At 36.9% G+C, this 19136-nt stretch overlaps 2 protein-coding genes across 4 annotated transcripts; one reads left to right on the forward strand and one right to left on the reverse strand.

Moving 5' to 3' along the window:
• Positions 1-887: 887 nt before the first annotated feature.
• On the forward strand, positions 888-10369 carry LOC111797315 (COP9 signalosome complex subunit 6a). Its single transcript, XM_087124902.1, has 10 exons — positions 888-1475; positions 1575-1663; positions 6418-6511; positions 7632-7693; positions 7788-7866; positions 8002-8094; positions 8369-8469; positions 8615-8670; positions 9826-9934; positions 10045-10369. The coding sequence occupies exons 1-9, from the start codon at positions 1151-1153 to the stop codon at positions 9905-9907; spliced, it is 981 nt and encodes a 326-aa protein (XP_086981028.1). The 5' UTR covers positions 888-1150; the 3' UTR covers positions 9908-9934; positions 10045-10369.
• A 1035-nt stretch (positions 10370-11404) lies between these two features.
• Positions 11405-15152, reverse strand: LOC111797703 (RNI-like superfamily protein). Of its 3 annotated transcripts, none has more exons than XM_087124534.1 (5): positions 14851-15152; positions 14558-14766; positions 13699-13789; positions 12436-13567; positions 11405-11931 (listed from the first exon to the last, which is right to left on the reverse strand). In XM_087124534.1, exons 1-5 carry the CDS (start codon positions 15001-15003, stop codon positions 11843-11845), a joined length of 1674 nt encoding a protein of 557 aa, XP_086980660.1. In that variant the 5' UTR covers positions 15004-15152; the 3' UTR covers positions 11405-11842. The 3 variants fall into 3 exon arrangements, with proteins under 3 accessions (XP_086980660.1, XP_023536578.2, XP_023536577.2); XM_023680810.2 differs by having other exon boundaries at positions 11405-12033; XM_023680809.2 differs by lacking the exon at positions 11405-11931 and having other exon boundaries at positions 12134-13567.
• Between the last annotated feature and the right edge of the window lie 3984 nt (positions 15153-19136).

A 19136-nucleotide genomic window follows, 5' to 3' on the forward strand; every position in this document is an offset into this window, starting at 1 on the left:
GGATTTTCTACTTCATGGTAGGGGTATACATTGAATCCGACAACCTGAACTAACCCAACCTGAATCATAGGGGTTGGATTGGGTTGGATCTTCTACTTCATGGTGGGGTGTACATTGAACCCGACAACCCGAACCAACCCAACCTGAATCATAGGGGTTGGATTTTCTACTTCATGGTAGGGGTGTACATTGAATCCGGCAACCTGAACCAACCCAACCTGAATCATAGGGGTTGGATTGGATTGGATCTTCTACTTCATGGTAGGGGTATACATTGAATCCGACAACCTGAACTAACCCAACCTGAATCATAGGGGTTGGATTGGGTTGGATTGGGTTGGATCTTCTACTTCATGGTAGGGGTGTACATTGAATCCGGCAACCCGAACCAACCCAACCTAAATCATAGGAGTTGGATTGGGTTAATTTTCTAAAACCGAAAATATTCGGTTTGAGTTTCGGATTATTGGACAAAATTCTATGTTATTTTCGGTTTGGGTTTCGGATTCATTGGACAAAATTCTATGCTAACTCAAAACTAACAAAATTTTATAAAATATATTGGCTTTAACTCGACTAAAAAATTAATTAGTTAAAATATTATTAGTTAAAATATTATTATTTAAAAAAGATTAAAAAAATTAATTTTTTTTAGCTTTTAGAATATCTATTTTAGTGCAGAATCTCTTAAAAATAAAAATAATCATGTTGGTTTTATTTTTAACATTAATAATGTAAAATATTTAAAATAAATAAATAATTTTAAAAAATAAAAATAATCATGTTGGTTTTTATTTTTAACATTAATAATGTAAAATATTTAAATAAATAAATAATTTTAAAAAATAAAAATATATTATATAAATTGAAAGTTTTAAGATGAAATTACAATATACATAAATGTGCACGAGTTAACTGTAAAGCTTCGAAGCGCACGGGAACTTTCTCTTCAGCTTCTTCCAGAAAAGTTTCGGAGATTGCCGAAAACAGAGCATTGATTATGGATGGGAATTGAAGAACGAACTGGAAGATTTCGGTAAACAGTGTTGAATCCACTACTTTGTGTGTTCCATTCTCTCTGGTTTTGATTTCTAGGTCAAGCAAATCTTGGATCCTCGATCGTTTGTTTCTTGTTTTGTTGCAATCGATCATGGCGTCCTCTGGCAGCGGATTGACATTCAAGCTGCATCCTCTTGTGATTGTGAATATTTCCGATCACTACACTAGGGTTAAGTCTCAGATGAATCCTCCGTCATCTTGCTGCTCAGCTCCATCTCCTTGCGCCTTGAGTAATGACGCGGATGTAGCCGATTCTGTGGACCCTACCACTTCTCCTCCCGCACCTAGGGTTTACGGTTGTGTTGTTGGTGTTCAGAGGGGCCGCACCGTTGAGATCTTTAACAGCTTTGAGCTTCTTTATGACCCCAAAACTCAATCACTGGACCGCACTTTCCTTGAGAAGAAGCAAGAGCTCTGTTAGTAATTTCCGACATCTCTTTCATTTTTCTTTCGCTTTTTGGTTAGTGTTGATTTTGTTGTTTATGATGATTGAGTTGCTCTCTTATTTGGAACAGATAAGAAAGTTTTTCCCCACTTCTACATTTTGGGTTGGTATTCTACTGGGAGTGATGCCTTGGAGTCTGACATGCATATCCATAAGGCTGTGAGTTACCATTTGAACTGCTGTCTTACTATCTTGGCACAGAGTTGTTTACATGGCTATCACATTCTCAAGTGTACTGCACTTATTGAAATTTTAAATGGACTCTTAATTCCTAAAGAATTTTATTTGCGCACCTGAGAATTGTGAGTCTTAGTTTCACCGGACTTCGTAGTTATTAGATAGGTTTTCTTTTAGATTGGAGTCTGTTCTTTCTTAATTAGGGTTTGAATTCCTTTTGTGGGGATGAATTTTTGTATGTTCTTGTATTTGTTTTCATTCTTCTTGATGTGATGAGAACTTGGTTTCTCACTAAAAAAACACAAACCTGAGATTCAAAAGATGTCCAATTGATTTAGTATTAACTCTATTACTTCTTTCTGCCTCTCTCCCTGCGTACGTATGTGTGTGTGGATGCGCTTACAGATCTTCCTGCTCAATCGCTTCCTTGAAAAGACTCTCCAGACCCTTTACAGCGCTTCCATAGTCACCGCAAGTAGTTTTACTCCCTTCAAAGAATAACAATTTTCTCAACTTTTAGCCCAATTTCTTACTCCTTTTACTTAGAATCACACAATTTGAACTCCTATAATGCCTCTAATTTCAATAAGCTCATCCTACTTCGCCTTGAAAATACAATGATGTATTTTTGGTGGAATGGTTTTGGAAATTTTAGTTGGAGCTTGATTCTTTGTGGCGAAGGTTTTGAATGGGTCTCTAGTGGTAGGTTTAAGGGTTTTTATAGGATCGCATGGTTTGCTATTGCTTTAGGATATCCTTTGTTCTCTCGGTTCATTAAATGTTGTATTAGGGATGGTTCAAATACCTACTTCTAGGAGGATTATTCGGTGGGAGAGAAACCTTAGTGTTCCTTGTTCCCTAGTCTTTACTACCTGTCAGAGAAGATGTTACACTTGATGTTCTCTATCTTGCCTTCCTCTGACAATTCTTCATTTTCTTTGTTGTTGTGCACTTTTTGATCGTGAGGCTTGTGAGATTGTCAATCTCCTATGCTTTTGGGGAGAAGGGATTCTCGGACTTGCCTTCCAAAGCTCTCGCGGGCATTTCCCATAGTTATTTGTTTGGATTCTTTGTGCCCCTTCTTCCCCTAAGGGTCTACGTGTTTCTCCCTTCAGAATGTTAAAATTCCTTATAGAAGTCTTTTTTTTTTTTTGCATGGCAAGTTTTGCATGGGAGAGTGAGTACTCTTGATCTTATCTAGAGGCTTTCTTCCATGGTGTTTTGTTGTGTCTTTAATGGTCTGCCCTCTGTAGGAGAGAGGAAGAGGATCTTGACTATTTATTTTGGGACTATGTGTTTGTAACCTCCTTGTGGAACAAATTTTTTAGGACCTTTGGGGTTGTGCTTGCTCGTAATAGAGGTTGTTGTTTGATATTTGAGGAGGTGCCCTTGAATTGTCCCTTTCGTGACAAAAGAAAGGGCTCTTTGGCAATCTCAATGTTTTTTACTTTGTTGTGGAACATTTGGCTGAATAGGAATAGTAGAATTTTTTCGTGGGGTTAAACAATCTAGGGAGGACCTTAGGCACGTCTTTGATTTGATTCATCCATGTGGGCCACTGTTAATACAATTTTTTTTTGTAATTATTAGTTTAGTATGATTCTTTTGGATTGGAGCCCCTTGTTGCAATTGGGTGTGTGGGCTATTTTTTTTTTGGGCTTGTTTTTGTATTGCCCGTATTTCCTTTTTATCTATGTCAATGAAAGCTAGTTTCTCATAAAAGAAACTGATGAATGTATTTCCAGTATTTTTTATTAGGTTTCCTAACCTTAGATTATTGACAGCTTTTTGCCGAAGACAATCGCCTTTTTAGTAGTTCCCTCTTATCAAGAGGGTTTACAAAGTGTGACTTTCAACTAGCTCAATGCTCATCAAATTTAGATGGGAGGTCTACCGTGGAGAATGGATTTCTTGCGTTGTTATTTAAGTGTCGAATGAAAGAATTGTATTGTTAGGATCTATTGATATGTTCAGAGTATAGATAAGATTATGATCACTACACAAAGCTCCCTCCCTCCCTCCCTCCCCTTCTCAAACCTTAACCTTGGCCTCCCACCGCCACACCTCAGTCCTTTGGGGATTTGAGAATGGAACTAGGAAGCACCTTTCTCTTCTTTCTACCAATGCCTTAGGTAGTTTATCTTGTGGAAATTAGTAACTAGGTAATTGGTCTGAAGTTCTTATTTTTAGTTCTCTTGGCTCTCTGTGTGAGGGCAAAGGAATGTTTCATTTGTATTCCTACCATACCCTCTCTGAAAACTTTGAACCCTCAAACTAAATCTTCTTCTATCTCTCAGCTGTCCAGGGAAGAAAGAAAAATACATATTTATATTAAGTGGAAGGGGGAATTGGGTGGGGGCAAGGATGGAGAATATAATATTGTCCCCTGCCCCATTTATCTAACGGGGAAAAAATATTCCCCATTCCCCGTCTAAATGGGGGATCCCCTCCCCATTCGGGGTGGGGGCCCCGTAGGTAAAATTGATATCTCTACTTGCAAGCTCAGAAAAAGTAATTGAAAGCCCAAAAGAACTAATCGCAATTGATTCACCGCTTGCAAGTCCTCTACTGAAGAAGCAAGTTAATCACACTTTCTCACACATTCCACCCAGCAACCCACCCAACAAACCTATTTACACTATTCTGCAAATCATCCGTGCATTCCACTACTCCACTATTCTAATTCCACTTAGTGAGCAAATCCAACAAGCCCTCACTACTAATTCATCTGGTACACCATTCGGACACACATTCCACTATTCCAACCAGCAATAGAGGAAGAACAAGGTCCTTTCAAATATTCTTGTAATAGAGGAAAAACAACCTCAATCTAACAATCACTCGCATAAGGTTGTGATATTCATAAATGAAGCAGAAACTTGAAGTAGATGTTGCAGTTTCATGTGTGTAGCCCATTTCCACTAGAAGTTTGAGCAGCAATTTTGGCACTCAACTGGTTGAGAATCCAGAATTTTAAGGAAGGTCCAGGTAGCAAGGAGGTCCATAATATAATATATCATACTTCAAATGGGAAATAGGATTTATTTTCTTCCCTTTTGATTATTTCACCATCATGTCAAGAAAAATCTCAAAACGTTCTTCCAATTGTCATCACAAATCATCAAATTCCGAGATTCATATTTGAAGTATTTAATAATGGAGGGAACCAAGGTGCTGGAGGAAGAAAAGGAGGGGATAGAACTAAGATCTCCAATTCCGTCAAGGCGGGACTCCAATTCCCGAGTGGGAGTATCGGATGGTACCTTAAGAAAAGCTGCTACTTGAGAAGTGAGCACTAGAGAGACACAACGACCGTGGAGGTACTCCAAGAGTGAGCATGAGAGAGACCAGCAACGTCCATGGAAGTGCTCCAAGTGGAGTGAGCATGAGAGAGACGAGCAATGCTCGTAGAAGTGCTCCAAGAGGAGTGCACACGAGAGAGACAAGTAATGCCTATGGATGTGCTCCAAGAGGGATGAGCACGAGAGATGCAAGTAACGCCTGTGAAAGTGCTCTAAGGGGATAGCATGCATGAGTTATGTGTTCTCACAACTTCAACTGATAGATGTGCTAACAAAAGGACTTCATAGCTTACTACATCTTGAGTTAGTATCCAAGCTATGAATGAATGATATCTATTACTCAGCTTAGGAGGAGTGTCGAAGGATTAGCCTTAAGTTGGGAGATATTTGTGTAATCCCATTAAGTATGGGAAGTAGACGACCTCCCTAATCTATCTCTATTGTTACTTAGTATCTAGGGGTTTATTTAAATTTATTGTTACTTGCTATCTGGGGGTTTAGTTAGGCTTTTTGTATTATATAAAAGGCACATGTACCTCTTTAAAAATTAATAAGCAAAACAACAAGCTAATTTAGACCTGCAACATATATGACCGATGATTCTAGTTTGTGAAGGTCACTCAAAAGTTTTGTAATTTGGCACTAAGATTTCTAGTTTTAGGTATGTTTATTCTAATAGGAACTCCCTATTCTACCTTTTCTGATTGGTTAATGGTGAAAAAAGCAAGCAAACATTCAAATGCCTTTAAAATCACAAGTTCATAGAATGAGAGGGCATTGGTGATAGGGTTCATCCCCTTGCTTGATGACTTTTCCTGAAGGCTATGCAAAAGAGTTTTGCTGCAGTAGTATTATAACCCTTTCCCTTGAGGGTTGGGGGGTTGACAGGAGTTAGGGGTGGGCTTAATGAAAGTAGTGTCATGCCAATCTATTAGCATCCATCTTACAGAGAAGTTTCTAGTTTACTGGCCGATGTTTTCCAGTCTTTACTCTTTGGAAATTTATTTCTTTACTAGAGTTCAGAATATGTTCACATATATATATATATATATATATATTTTTTTTTTTTTTCCTTTTTCTTTGTCTTTTATGACAAGGTGCCACATTGAATATTATGATATGATAAAAAACTTCTGAAGGCCAGCCTTTGTCTAGTTCTATTCTCTCAAAGATATTTTTATAATATGCGTGTTCTCTAACTCTGTTCAAAGGCAATTGAAGGTTCTTTGTAATCTTCCTAGCCTTCTTTGGGAGGATGGGTAGCTTAGTTTATGTATTAGCATTCAATGTTGAAATTCAATTTCTTACTTGAACAAGAGAAAGTATATAGTTTGATAGATGTAATTGTATCTGTTTTCTTGGATGGGAAATTAGAATATGGTAATGGATACAATTCTACTTCTGTTAATTTTGATGAGCTTTCTGACTTAACAGTTGATGGATATCAATGAAAGCCCTGTCTATGTTCTTCTCAATCCTTCAATTAATCATGCCCAAAAGGATCTCCCAGTCACGATTTATGAGAGTGGTAATATGTCTTGTTTCTTTTCTTCTTCTTTGCATGGTTTTTGTCTGCAGTGTGTTATCAATAAATTTCTTTGGTTATATGATCAGTTGTCTTCATCATTCTTATGTCAATTCTCAGGTATATCATCCATGATTTCCTTGGTGTTGAATATTAGTGCGCATAGTTTGGTTTTCATGTACTCAGGAATTGTCATCTTATTCTGAAACCTGGTTTTTTTTTTTTTTTTTTTTTTTTTTTTTTAAATAATCTTTTGGCATTCAAACTATCATGTTGGGAAGCATCAAGAAGTCTATAACTTTTCTCTTGGATGGTCACAAGTTCAAGGGATAGTAACAGAGTTCTTGGCAATTGATCCATTCTGTGTGAAGTTTCGACCAAAAGAAATTGGAAAGTATTCCAAGCTTTAGTAAGCTGTTTTCTGGGGAACTGTTGGGAAAGAACTATCCGTATATTGCCAAGAGGAAAATTCTGGAATGCTGATGATATGGTATTTGTCTTTGGGCTATAATACTTCTAAGATAAAAAATATATATTTGGTGTATAATATGGATTATATATATATATATATATATATATGTATGTATTTGAGAAGAGAATGTGAAACTTTGACTTTTTAAATTATGAGGTCTTTTTAAATGCCTGGCATACAAATGTTGCATTTATCACCCAATCCACCCAATTTCACCTTCAGGGGGACATTTGTTCAAAACTCGAAACATTTTCATCTTGTCCTCAATTTAGAGATGTCACATAGAAAACAACATATTGCATGTGGCAGGTCACAAGGGTGTGCGCAGTCACGGCATTTACTGTCTAAATTGATTGTTAGATTTTGATATAGAGGGGACAGGCAAGATAATTATGAGTAAAAAATAAAAAATTTGGGCTCTTAGAAAGCTATTTTAACCAAATGCCTTCTAAGGGTGATTGTCATGAGGTGGCCTAAGTGGACGTAGGTTTTGTTTTTGTGCACCCCAATGAAAATTACTTGTCTTGCTCTTAAATTACTCGTAACCACAATATTCCCATGGTAAAATTCCACTAGAAAAAGATTGAGAAAAAAATTGTTTGCATGGTGGTATTAACTCTTGTTTTTTGTTTGTGGTTTCTACAACTATAGAGCTACATGTTATTGAAGGGATTCCTCAGCTAATTTTTGTTCGTTCAAGTTACACCATAGAGGTTTGTTTGCTTGGTCTCTCCTTGAGTCCTTCAAACTTGTTGCAATTCCGGTTATTGAGTTTCTCGCAAATTTTCCTGTTCTTACTCTTCAAAGACAGTAGAAGCTGAGCGAATTTCTGTTGATCATGTTGCGCATTTGAAACCATCTGACGGAGGCTCTGCTGCTACTCAACGTGAGTGATCCAATACCTCTTTGTATTTCAATCGGGGGTTAAACCTCGTTATTTCTTACTGCCAGAAAGAAAATTATTATGATTTGATATGTTATTGATATGTTTATAATGAGAGAAATTTTGTCTTCAATGTAGTGGCTGCTCACCTTGCGGGCATTCACAGTGCCATCAAAATGCTAAACAGCAGGATCAGGATACTTCACAGTTATCTTCTGGCAATGCAAAATGGTATTTTCTTTTCTGTACTATGCATAAAAATGTTTATGATGAAAAATTTTAGGGTATAAAAGGCCAGGGTGGTTATTCCTTTCCTTTTTATCAGTTGTGGTTAGGCTCTGATTTCTGATGATTGTCAGAACACGAGTGCTACATTTAGTGGTTCTAACGAGCTTGTGAATTCTTCCTGAAACTTGTCATTAAATGGCTCAATTTGAGATTTTTTCTATTCTGATTAAATGGCTCAATTTGAGATTGATATTTTCTCTGTTATTCTTTGTATCAGGGGATGTTCCCATGGAGAGTTCCTTACTAAGACAAGTGTCAAGTTTGCTCAGAAGATTGCCGGTTACTGAATCTATAAAGTTTCAAGACGATTTCTTGATGGTGAGTGCTATCGCGCATCTCACATGTTATTTCCCTGGCCCTGGTTTTTCCTGCAGTTAAAATTTAAATGTTTGCACCAAAAATTTAGACATTACTTTGATTCTGTGACTAGTTTTTCTTACTTCCATAATGTCCCTCCTTTCAGGACTATAATGACACAATGTTGATTACATATCTAGCTATGTCCACTAATTGCTCAAGGTATGATATTTCTGATCATATTGTATACTTTAGATGTGGAATACTCTGTATGTGGCTGCTAACTAGATTAGAATCACAAACATATGCTCAGTATCATATGATCTCGAAAAATAGAATCGATACCCTGGAAATGCCAAGTGCGTGGTAAACAAAGTACGTTTTTTAGAGAGCAGTATTTGTAAACATTTCTACCCATTTTGACTTTTTCAGAGCTTATATGATATCAAATTTAAACATTTTTTTTTTTCATTCTAATTGTCAATTTAAGGAAATTTACTATTTCCCCAACGATGATCTCACAAACAAAAAGCTGTCGTCTCAAATTCATTTCCCACATCTTTACTCGTCACATCATTGGTTTAAGTGGATTTTTTAGTTACTAAAATGTTTCTTTTTCGACTTATGCTAGTCAAATTGAAAATTTATCAATTATCTCATTTCCATATGTATATTTTCTTCATTCCAAGTATGTTTGAATTTGGAAGGGAGAAACTTACGTTCTAGATTGCATGTTGAGTGTACTTGAGTATGTCTATATTGAATGAATGTTCAATGTGGATGCACGCTCATACCCTTAGTGTTGGTAGCTTGTATAATTTTTCTAATGTTATCAAGCATTACGTAGTTGGGATCTTGTCCCTAAAATGTGTCCATGCATGTGTACATGTAGAGTCTGCTTTTGCAAATATGTACGCTGTACATTTACCTCTTCCAACTGATATTTGCTTTTACATTTATAAAAAGTTCAAAACTCCTTCCTTTTAGTGAAAAAAAAAAAGGTTGATTCTTCTTCGGCCCTCCCCTATTTACCGAGTGAAAGAAAAACGAACAAGAATGAGGGAAGACTATATAAGCTGATCCTCTACTAATGAAACTAAGGGGCAGCATTCTTAATTGGCCAATTTCAAGATATCTGGTTGATGGATAAGTTAACTGTACTTCTTTTTGGAGCATTTGTGCTTCTTTCTCCTTGGTTTTGCATGCATATCAGTAATTATCAAACATTCCTTTGAGAGTATACTACCATTGTGAGAATGTCGAGCACTAAGTTGATAGTATATTACCCTATGCGTTGTCCTAGCATTGATTCTTGTCTTATCTGTTCGCACTGTTCTTTTTCCTCTCCTCACCTCACACCCAACACTAACTTTCCAGTATAATGAACGAGCTGATCGAAAAGTTCAACACTGCATACGACCGACATAGTCGAAGAGGTGGCCGAACAGTTTTTATATAAAACCCCAACTGCCAACAGAAAGTTCAGGTACTTCAATGATACTGCTAGGATTTGAGTGGTTCTGAAAGCATGACATAGGAATTACTATCTCTTTTGTTTTGTTTTTTGCTCTTAATTCCTATGTATGGATGCTGTAGAAGTGAAAAATGGTTTGAACATGCATGATTTCCCTCCCTTTCCCTCTACATAAGGCCATCTGTTACACATATGAGGACACAGTTTAGCTCTAGAGGATGCAATATGTAATTCGAGAGAGATTAATGGGCAAGCCCTCCTCAAAAGGGTAGACTAGTTGAGTCGACTTTACTTCCTTAAATCATCATTTGATACTTCCCCCAGTTTTAAGATGCATATTACTCTCCACCTATCTACAGTCAGATCTTATGATGGAGAAGTATTTTTCTTTGTGAGTTGTGTAAAAAATCTCGTATCAGTTTTTATCGTAAACTTTCAATTTTATTACCGTGGACCTTATACTTAAACAAGCGTGTAGCAACTTCTGCCTTTCGGTTATTTTCAGTTAATTTACTTGCTAATTTTAACGACTACTTATTGGTTTAAATCTCGTATCAGTTTTTATCGTAAACTTTCAATTTTATTACCATGGACCTTATACTTAAACAAGCGTGTAGCAACTTCTGCCCTTCGGTTATTTTCAGTTAATTTACTTGCTAATTTTAACGATATATATATATATATATATATATACTTATTGGTTTAAATAATATATACTTATTGGTTTAAATAATATATACTTATTGGTTTAAATAAAATTAGACTAATCAAAGAACAAATTAACCATTGATAACTAATACTCATAGATTTTCTTAATGTAGTTGAAATTTGAGAATAATATTTTATTTAATGATATTGTGAATGGATTTTTTTAGAGTTAAAAATTGTAACACAATTTGTGATTGTTTTATAATTAGATTCATAATCAAAAAAGTGTTTGAGATTGTTCTAGAAGAAATGAAACAAAAGATATGGTAGAACTAAGACAGATATTGTATGAACTCTACCCAATGCTAGATGCAGAAGCGCATAATAGATCGATATGAACATCATGAGCTGTCCCGTAATAAAACATGTTGCTGATACTTTCTTCTCGGTTCTTTCTTCCATAATTTGAGCTCGAAAAACGAAGAGGTGAGAGGACTCTGTGGTTAAAAATTCATAATAGAGTTGGTAGGAGCCAAAATTGACAATGAAACCCTAGCAAATATTAGGAGTCAAAAACAATTCTTTTTCCTTTAAAATATTTTTCCTTTAGAATATTATGTTTAATTTTTCTGTTGCACCATGTGGTAACATTCGTTCATCCGCATTGCCCAATGCGTTAATTTCACAAACACTTTACAAAATAAATCAATTAAGAACTCATTAATGTTGGGTAGAAAATACTTGTGTTACGACAGTACAAAACTTACTTGGACTAAGTTTGTTTCACTTTTTCTTCTGGATAATTCAAACTTCTAATCTGGTAATATGTAACACGAAAGAACTCATCCTATTGTATGTACACTTTTTCAATTTGGCACAAAAAAAGAGGTTCATTTTACACTCAATATCATCAATCAACTTTAACAGTTAACTAAGAGTATAATTGAATAATACTAAAACATAAGTGTGATGTCCCACCTCGGTTGGGGAGGAGAACAAAACACCATTTATAAGGGTGTGGAAACTTTCCGTTAGAAGCCTTGAGGGGAAGCCTAAAAAAGCCCAAAGAGGACAATATCTGCTGGTGGTGGGTCTGGGCCGTTACAAATTGTAGCAAAGCCAAACACCAGACGATGTGCCAGCCTTCTTGTTGTTCCTTGAATGGGGGTAGACACGAGGTGGTGTGCCAGTAAAGACATTGGGCCTTGAAGGGGGTGAATTTGGTGGCGGTCCCACATCAATTGGAGAAAGGAACGAGTGCCAGTGATGACGCTAAGCCTCGAAGGGGGGTGGATTGTGATGTCCCACATTGGTTGGGGAGGAGGACAAAACACCATTAATAAGAGTGTGGAAACCTTCCCCTAGCATGCGCGTTTTAAAGCCATGAGGGGAAGCCCAAAGAGGGGAAGCCCAAAGAGGACAATATTTGCTAGCGGTGGGTCAAGGGAAAGCCCGGACAATATCTGCTAGTGGTGGGTTTGAGTCGTTACAATAAGACAGTAAATGGAAAATTTTTAAACAAGAGTAGCTAAAAAACAGCTAAAGGCTCTCATACACTATATATATATATATAATTCAAATATCATTCCAACGTAATTCTATATTTCCATCCATCCAACATAATCATTTTGATCTATGGAATTGCCATCCATCATGGCATCCAACTTCACACCCTTCCAAACACAATGCCAACCAAGGTCGTTTGGAACAAAACTTAACTAAACCAACATTTCCATCACTACTCAAACGAGTATTGCCTATTCCTAGCCATAGTAACCCAGAAAACAGAGGCTCCCTAAATGACCTACAAGCATCAATTGATAGAGCAATGCAATTAAAAAGATCAAGCCTGCGAATCGACTTACCTTCACCTTCGAATTGTTTCTTCATTGCCAAAGCTTCCACCGAAGAATCGGTCACATGGAAGCAAGATCTGATGCACAACTCGGTAATACCGACACCAACAGATGCAATTATTTGGATTGCTCTATCAGTTATACCCGAAATGTGTCCAATATCCAAGACAGACAACGTCTTGCTCACTGTCCCGCCACCATGAAACAATCGATAGATTCCTTCGTCGGTTACTCTCTTACAACTTCGAAGAGACAATCGTACGATGGGTGGCCTTCCCTGACCAAGAACAGATAAACCGAAGTCGGTTACATCAGTTGCAGTTAGAATCAATGATGATAAATGGCACAAAGTGGAAATGGAATCAAGGCAAGAATCTGATATGCTCTTGCAGCCACATAGATCAAGGACTTCCAAGCGTGTAGAGTAGGCCAAATGCTTCACAGATTCACAAGTTATGAGACTACAGGAAAACAATCTCAACTCTGTGACAAAGCAACCAATGGCATCAAACCCGTCAAATGCCAGGTCTGACAAATATAATGCATTACGAATCTCGAATTTTTTCAGCCTATTGCACGAGTGAAAGATCGACGCAAATCCAGCATCGCTGACTTTAGAGAATCCACAGAATCTCACCGACTCGAGACCTTTGCAACCCTCAGACAAGAGAAACATACCCATATCATTAAACTTTTTGAAAGAGACTTGGTGATTATATCTACCACGCATTAGAGACAGTGATTTCAGGTTATGACAAGTGCTCAACGAATGAAGTCCCCTATTGGTCAAGTCACGGCGCACCAATTGTTCGGGGCTCGCCATGTCTTCCAAGTGAAGCTCTACCAAAAAAGGAAGAGAGTCAACAATGGTCATAATCAACTCATCAGAAATAACATCCAAGGTAAGTGACAAGCACTGCAACATTAACCCAGTAGATAAAGGAGGAGATTCAAAGTTTCTGGAACAGGGGTTGATTAAGGAGTTCCCAGAATCTCTAAGTTTGTTTATGATGCAAATTGCATCATCATGAAGCAGTGACTTCAACTTCAGTGTTTTGGTGGTTTTGGGAAGAAATGCTTCAACAGCACTAAAGGAATTAGCCTCAACATTTCCTGCTCCTCGAATCTTTAAGGATATCGACTACCATTTGACGAAAAAAACGATATTACTACTCAATGATTGTTAAAATTCTGTTTAAGAACCGAAGCAGAATGGAAATGGTTAAGAAATGATGAACTAAACCAGGGGAATATGTTATCGTATCCACTTACATCCAAGAGCAAGCATCTTGTGAGCATTTCAGCCAAGTTTCTGTTGAATTCTTCGTAATCATCTTGAGCTGCCAATTCAAGCACAAGAACCCTAACATAACATGAATAAATCACATAAATACGTAAAAAGAAACGGGATCCACACATTCAAGAGACTGTTAGATGAACACGACTCTCCATAATGGTATGATATTGTCCACTTTGAGCATAAGCTCTCATGGCTTTGCTTTGGGCTTCCCTAAAAGGCCTCATACCAATGGAGAGAGTATTCTTTGTGTTATAAACCCATGATCATTCCCTAAATTAGCCAATGTGAGAGACTTCCATCATCCAACACCTCCCCTCGAACAAAGTACACCTCCCCTTAATCGAGGTTAGACTCCTTTGGATTCTTAGTCATTTTTTACTGCCTTCGAGGAGGCTCGACTCCTTTTCTTTTGGAGTCCTTTGTTCGACATTTGAGGATTTACTAATCTATACTAAGTTTAGGGCATGGCTCTGATACCATGTTAGACGAACACGACTCTCCACAATGGTATGATATTGTCCACTTTGAGCATAAGCTCTCGTGACTTTGCTTTGGGCTTCCCCAAAAGGCCTCATATCAATGGAGAGAGTATTCTTTGTTTATAAACCCATGATCATTCCCTAAATTAGCCGACGTGGGACTTCCATCATCCAACAATGGAATCCACACATTCAAGAGACCAGATGCATTTTAATTCTACCTCAAAAACAGACAATAAACAAGTAATCAAACAAAGAATAGCAGAATCCCAACCCTAAAAAGGAACAAGAACAGAAAACATTCGATTCATTCAATCACAGTGCCAAATATGAAGATATCTGATATTTTCACCTCAGATTGGGACAAAGTTTGCCTACTTCAGCAAGGAATTTACTAGAGAGTGAAGAGCAGCAAAGCAAATTCAGCTCGAGTAAATTAGGGCCAAGAAAATCCACGAGAGAAGAATCATCAAGGCAAAGGCAATTAACAGTCAGGCTTCTCATGCCTCGACACCGACCTAGAATGCCAGTCTTCAGAGTACGAGAATCTGGAAAGAAAGTCTGCGATTGAAAATTTCAGCATCAAAACATATCGCCTCGATTGCTTAGCAAACTATTGAGAAAAACAAACGCATGTTAACGTACGATTGGAAGATGGAGAGTGGAGAGAAAGGAAATGGCATCAACGACGGCGAATTGTAGGGCTTTACTGACGCAGGCGACGGAGCAGAGGGTTTCGGGGTCCAATTTCAACAGGATCTCCACTAGAATGCTGCGAGGGAATCTCTGCAACGCCATTTTCTTCTTCGTCGAGCTTTTTCGGCTCTGTAAATTATCTCCGGTGGCGGCTCAACGTATGAATCAAAGATCATGTTCTTCCTCAAGCTTCAACATCTCGAGGGATTGAACCTTCCACCTTAATCGATGAATATTTTCAACCTATAATTTCAATTAACATTCCACTCATAATTATAGTCTTATTAATGGATTTTAAAAATAAAAAACCTTAAAGATTTAGTTAAACCACAAGGGTTCGAGATCTAGTTAGACATGAATATAATCTATTTTTTTCAGTGATATCTGTTAGATGAACACTACTCTCCACAATGTATGATATTGTTCACTTTTGAGCGTAAACTCTCATGGTTTTGCTTAATGATCATTCTCTAAATTAGCCCGATATGGGACTTTCATCATCCAACAGCTCTCATGGCTTTGCTTAATGATCATTCCCTAAATTAGCCCGATATGGGACTTTCATCATCCAACACCTTCCCTCGAACAAAGTACGCCTCCTCTTAATCGAAGCTCGACTCCTTTAGAGTCGTCATTTTTTACTATGCCTTCGAGGAGCTTTGGCTCCTTTTCTTTTTGGAGTCCTTTGTTCGACATTTGAGGATTTACCAATCTATTGGCACGACTAAGTTTAGGGCATGGCTCTGATACCATATTAGACGAACACGACTCTCCACAATGGTATGATATTGTCCATTTTGAGCAGAGTCGTGTTCGTCTAACAATATCCATAGGCCACATACACACTAGGTGTTGATTTTGGAGTAAATGAAGGGTACGGAATGAATCTAAATTACATGTCAACGACAGCGATTATGAAGACAGAATAACTAAAAAAATATTTATTTGAATTAAAAATTACTATATAATCAGTAAGGACAAAATACTGAAGGACTTGTATTAGTTTAGAGGGACAGATACGAGTGAAAATTCAATAATGTTAAAAAATCTGTTTAATAAATAAGAAAAGGAAATTGAGGGGTATTTTTGTAAACTTCCATTTAATTTTTTTTTTAAAAGAGAGACCGTTAATGATGATGAATGTATAAAAACTAATGTATGCATGTTATTAGGTAATATGTGAATGATATATTAGATTAGTCTTGATGAAGCTAATTCTGGAGGGAGTCATCTTGGAATCTAAGACTAACCATCATAGATTCTAAGTTCGATCTGAAAGTTATTTAGGTAATATGTGAATGATAACATATTACTTCGGTAATATGTGAATGATATATTGGGTTGAAGTTAAACAAATTCATTGGATTAGTCTTGATCAAGCTAATTCTAGAGTCAGTCATGACTGACCATCATAGATCCCAAGTTGGATCTAAGAGTTATTCATCCTTCTAACGAGCTCTTATTTGGAATCATTTGTTAAGGTAGCTTTGCAAATCAAGTATTGTTGACGCTTATCAACTCTAGATGAAATTCAAAAAAAAAAAAAAAAAAAAAAAAAAACTCATGAAATAATGGGAAGAAAATCGGTTCAGAAGCTATAAGAAACCGAAGAGAAGAGAGAAAGTAAAGAAAATGGGGAAGCCGACACGTGTGGGAGAGCAATTTCGAGTGTATGGGCTCGTGAATCAGCGCATGGGGTGAATTTTCTTACATATTTGCCCTTCGTTTGCTCGTTTTTCGATCTGATTTCAATCGCATCCTTAATTTCTCTTATCGTAGGACATTTTAGAGGGATTTGGAAGAATTTGGAGCGAGTTACGAGTATTTTTAGCGTAAAAATGGAACACTGGTGCATGTAAATAACTATATGGTTTAGCCTCTCCCTAGTAGACGCGTTTTAAAATCGTGAGGCTGACGACTATATATAACGGACCAAAACAGACAATAACTACTAGTAGTAGGCTTAGACAGTTACAAATGACATCTGAGTTAGATATCGAACGATGGGTCCCCAAGGGGGAGTGGATCGTGAGATCTCACAACGGTTAGAGAGGGAAACAAAACATTACTTAGAATAGCATAAAAACCTCTCATAGTAGACGCAACAGAGATACGTAACAGGTCAAAGCGGACAATATCTGCTAATAGTGAGTTTTGGGTTGTTACACACAGTATCAGAGCTAGACATTAGACAGTATGCAAACAAGACGCTAGCCCCCAAAGGGTACATTGTGAGATTACACATCGGTTGAAGAGGAGAACGAAACATTTAAATCTATACCTATTTAATTCGAAGGATTTAATTATTGCATAGGTAGTGACGTATATATGAATTTTGAAGCATCGGTCATAAGGATGACGTCATTAAAATTTTCTTCTTTATTAAACGACCCCAACTGCCTCGTTTTCACACCTTTTTGTTTACCCATAACAATAGACAAAGACTTCCGTACCCTTTTAGAAAAAACCATATATTATTATTAATATTACCCTTTTGGTCCTAATTAGTAGTTGACCACCCTTTTTCCGTCGTTGACTCTGCATTTTATTTTAATATTTTGAAAATTATTTTTTCTATGAAATATTCCTTTGAAAAATTGTTTTAATTGATTATTTTCATTTTTAAATATAATTTCTATTAAAAATATAAAACCGAGTAAATGAGAGGTAGAATTTTAGGAATTTTCTTGGGACGCATGTGAGTGAGGATAAAACATGTTGGAAAGACTTCTATTGGTCTATAGTTCTTCACTTTTAAGAAGCGAGGAGTAGGTAATGTGATCATGTTGCAGGGGAATGTTGGGACTACCAGGTGTCGAATCTAGATTTCGAATTCTGAGGCGGGAGTAGGTAACGTGAGCATGTTGTAGACAAATGTTGGGGCTATCAGGTGTCGAATCTGAATTTCAAATTCTGAGGCGGGAGTAGGTAATGTGACCATGTTGCAGGGGAATGTTGGGATTACCAGGTGTCGAATCTAGATTTCAAATTCTAAGGTGGGAGTAGGTAACGTGAGCATGTCGTAGAAAAATGTCGAGGCTACCAAGTGTCAAATCTAGATTTCAAATTCTGAGGCAGGAGTAGGTAATGTGAGCATGTCGTAGAAAAATGTTAGGGTTATCAGGTGTCGAATATGAATTTTAAATTTTGAGGCGGGAGTAGGTAACGTGAGCATGTCGTAAAAAAAATGTCGGGGCTATCAGGTGTCAAATATGAATTTCAAATTATGAGGCGGGAGTAGGTAACGTGAGCATGTCGTAAAAAAATGTCAGGGCTATCAGGTGTCGAATTTGGATTTCCAATCTTGGGGCAGGATATGAGGAATATAAACTTTATCTACCACTTGTCACAATCGCACTCTTGTTGGCAGCGGACTTGCGATTATGCAACACTCACTCTTACGTCGCTACAGCCAAGCGACATATGCTCGAGGCGGACTTGCGATTATGCAACACTCACTCTTACGTCGCTACAGCCAAGCGACATATGCTCGAGCCTCTAGCCTTGGTTTAAGAAGAAAGTTTTAGAGAAAGAGGCGTTATATAACAACGGCTCACAGTATATAACTATTGGTAGGGGATTCCTCATATCCCCTACCCATTTGCAAAATCTCTAGTTACTAGGCAAAGTATGATGAATATAAACCTCATGTCCAACGTTACTCCTCCCCTTGTTCTTTGATTATAAACTCATGATCATTCCCTAAATTAGCCGATGTGGGACTTTCGAGATAGTATTCTTTGATTATAAACTCAAGATCATTCCCTAAATTAGCCGAGGTGGGACTTTCAAGATAGTATTGTTTGATTATAAACCCATGATCATTCCCTAAATTAGCCAATGTGGGACGTTCATCCAACAATGTCGATGGTATAAAATAAGAATTTTTAATTAAAATACATATTTTAACATTTATTTTATTATGACAATGTTCACAAGAGAACTTTATATTAACCAAACTTGATTTTTTAATAAAAATACATAATGGTCAACTAACCATATAATTAAAATTTAGCATTAATTTCAAGATTTGACCAAAATTATTTGAGTTATTATTGTTATTGTATTCAAATTCAAAAACCATATAATATACAAAGTATTAAACATAAAAATAATAAGATGCGACATTTTTTAGATTACATATTAAATATATGATATGGTAGGAAACTTCGTCATCATATTATTATTATTATTTTATTGTCACGGTTTTAGCGGGTGCTTAAAAATTTAGGAAT

This window comes from Cucurbita pepo, chromosome 6 (genome assembly GCF_057944985.1).
Source record: "Cucurbita pepo subsp. pepo isolate OVF chromosome 6, ASM5794498v1, whole genome shotgun sequence".
In the NCBI taxonomy this organism is placed as follows: Eukaryota; Viridiplantae; Streptophyta; class Magnoliopsida; order Cucurbitales; family Cucurbitaceae; genus Cucurbita; species Cucurbita pepo.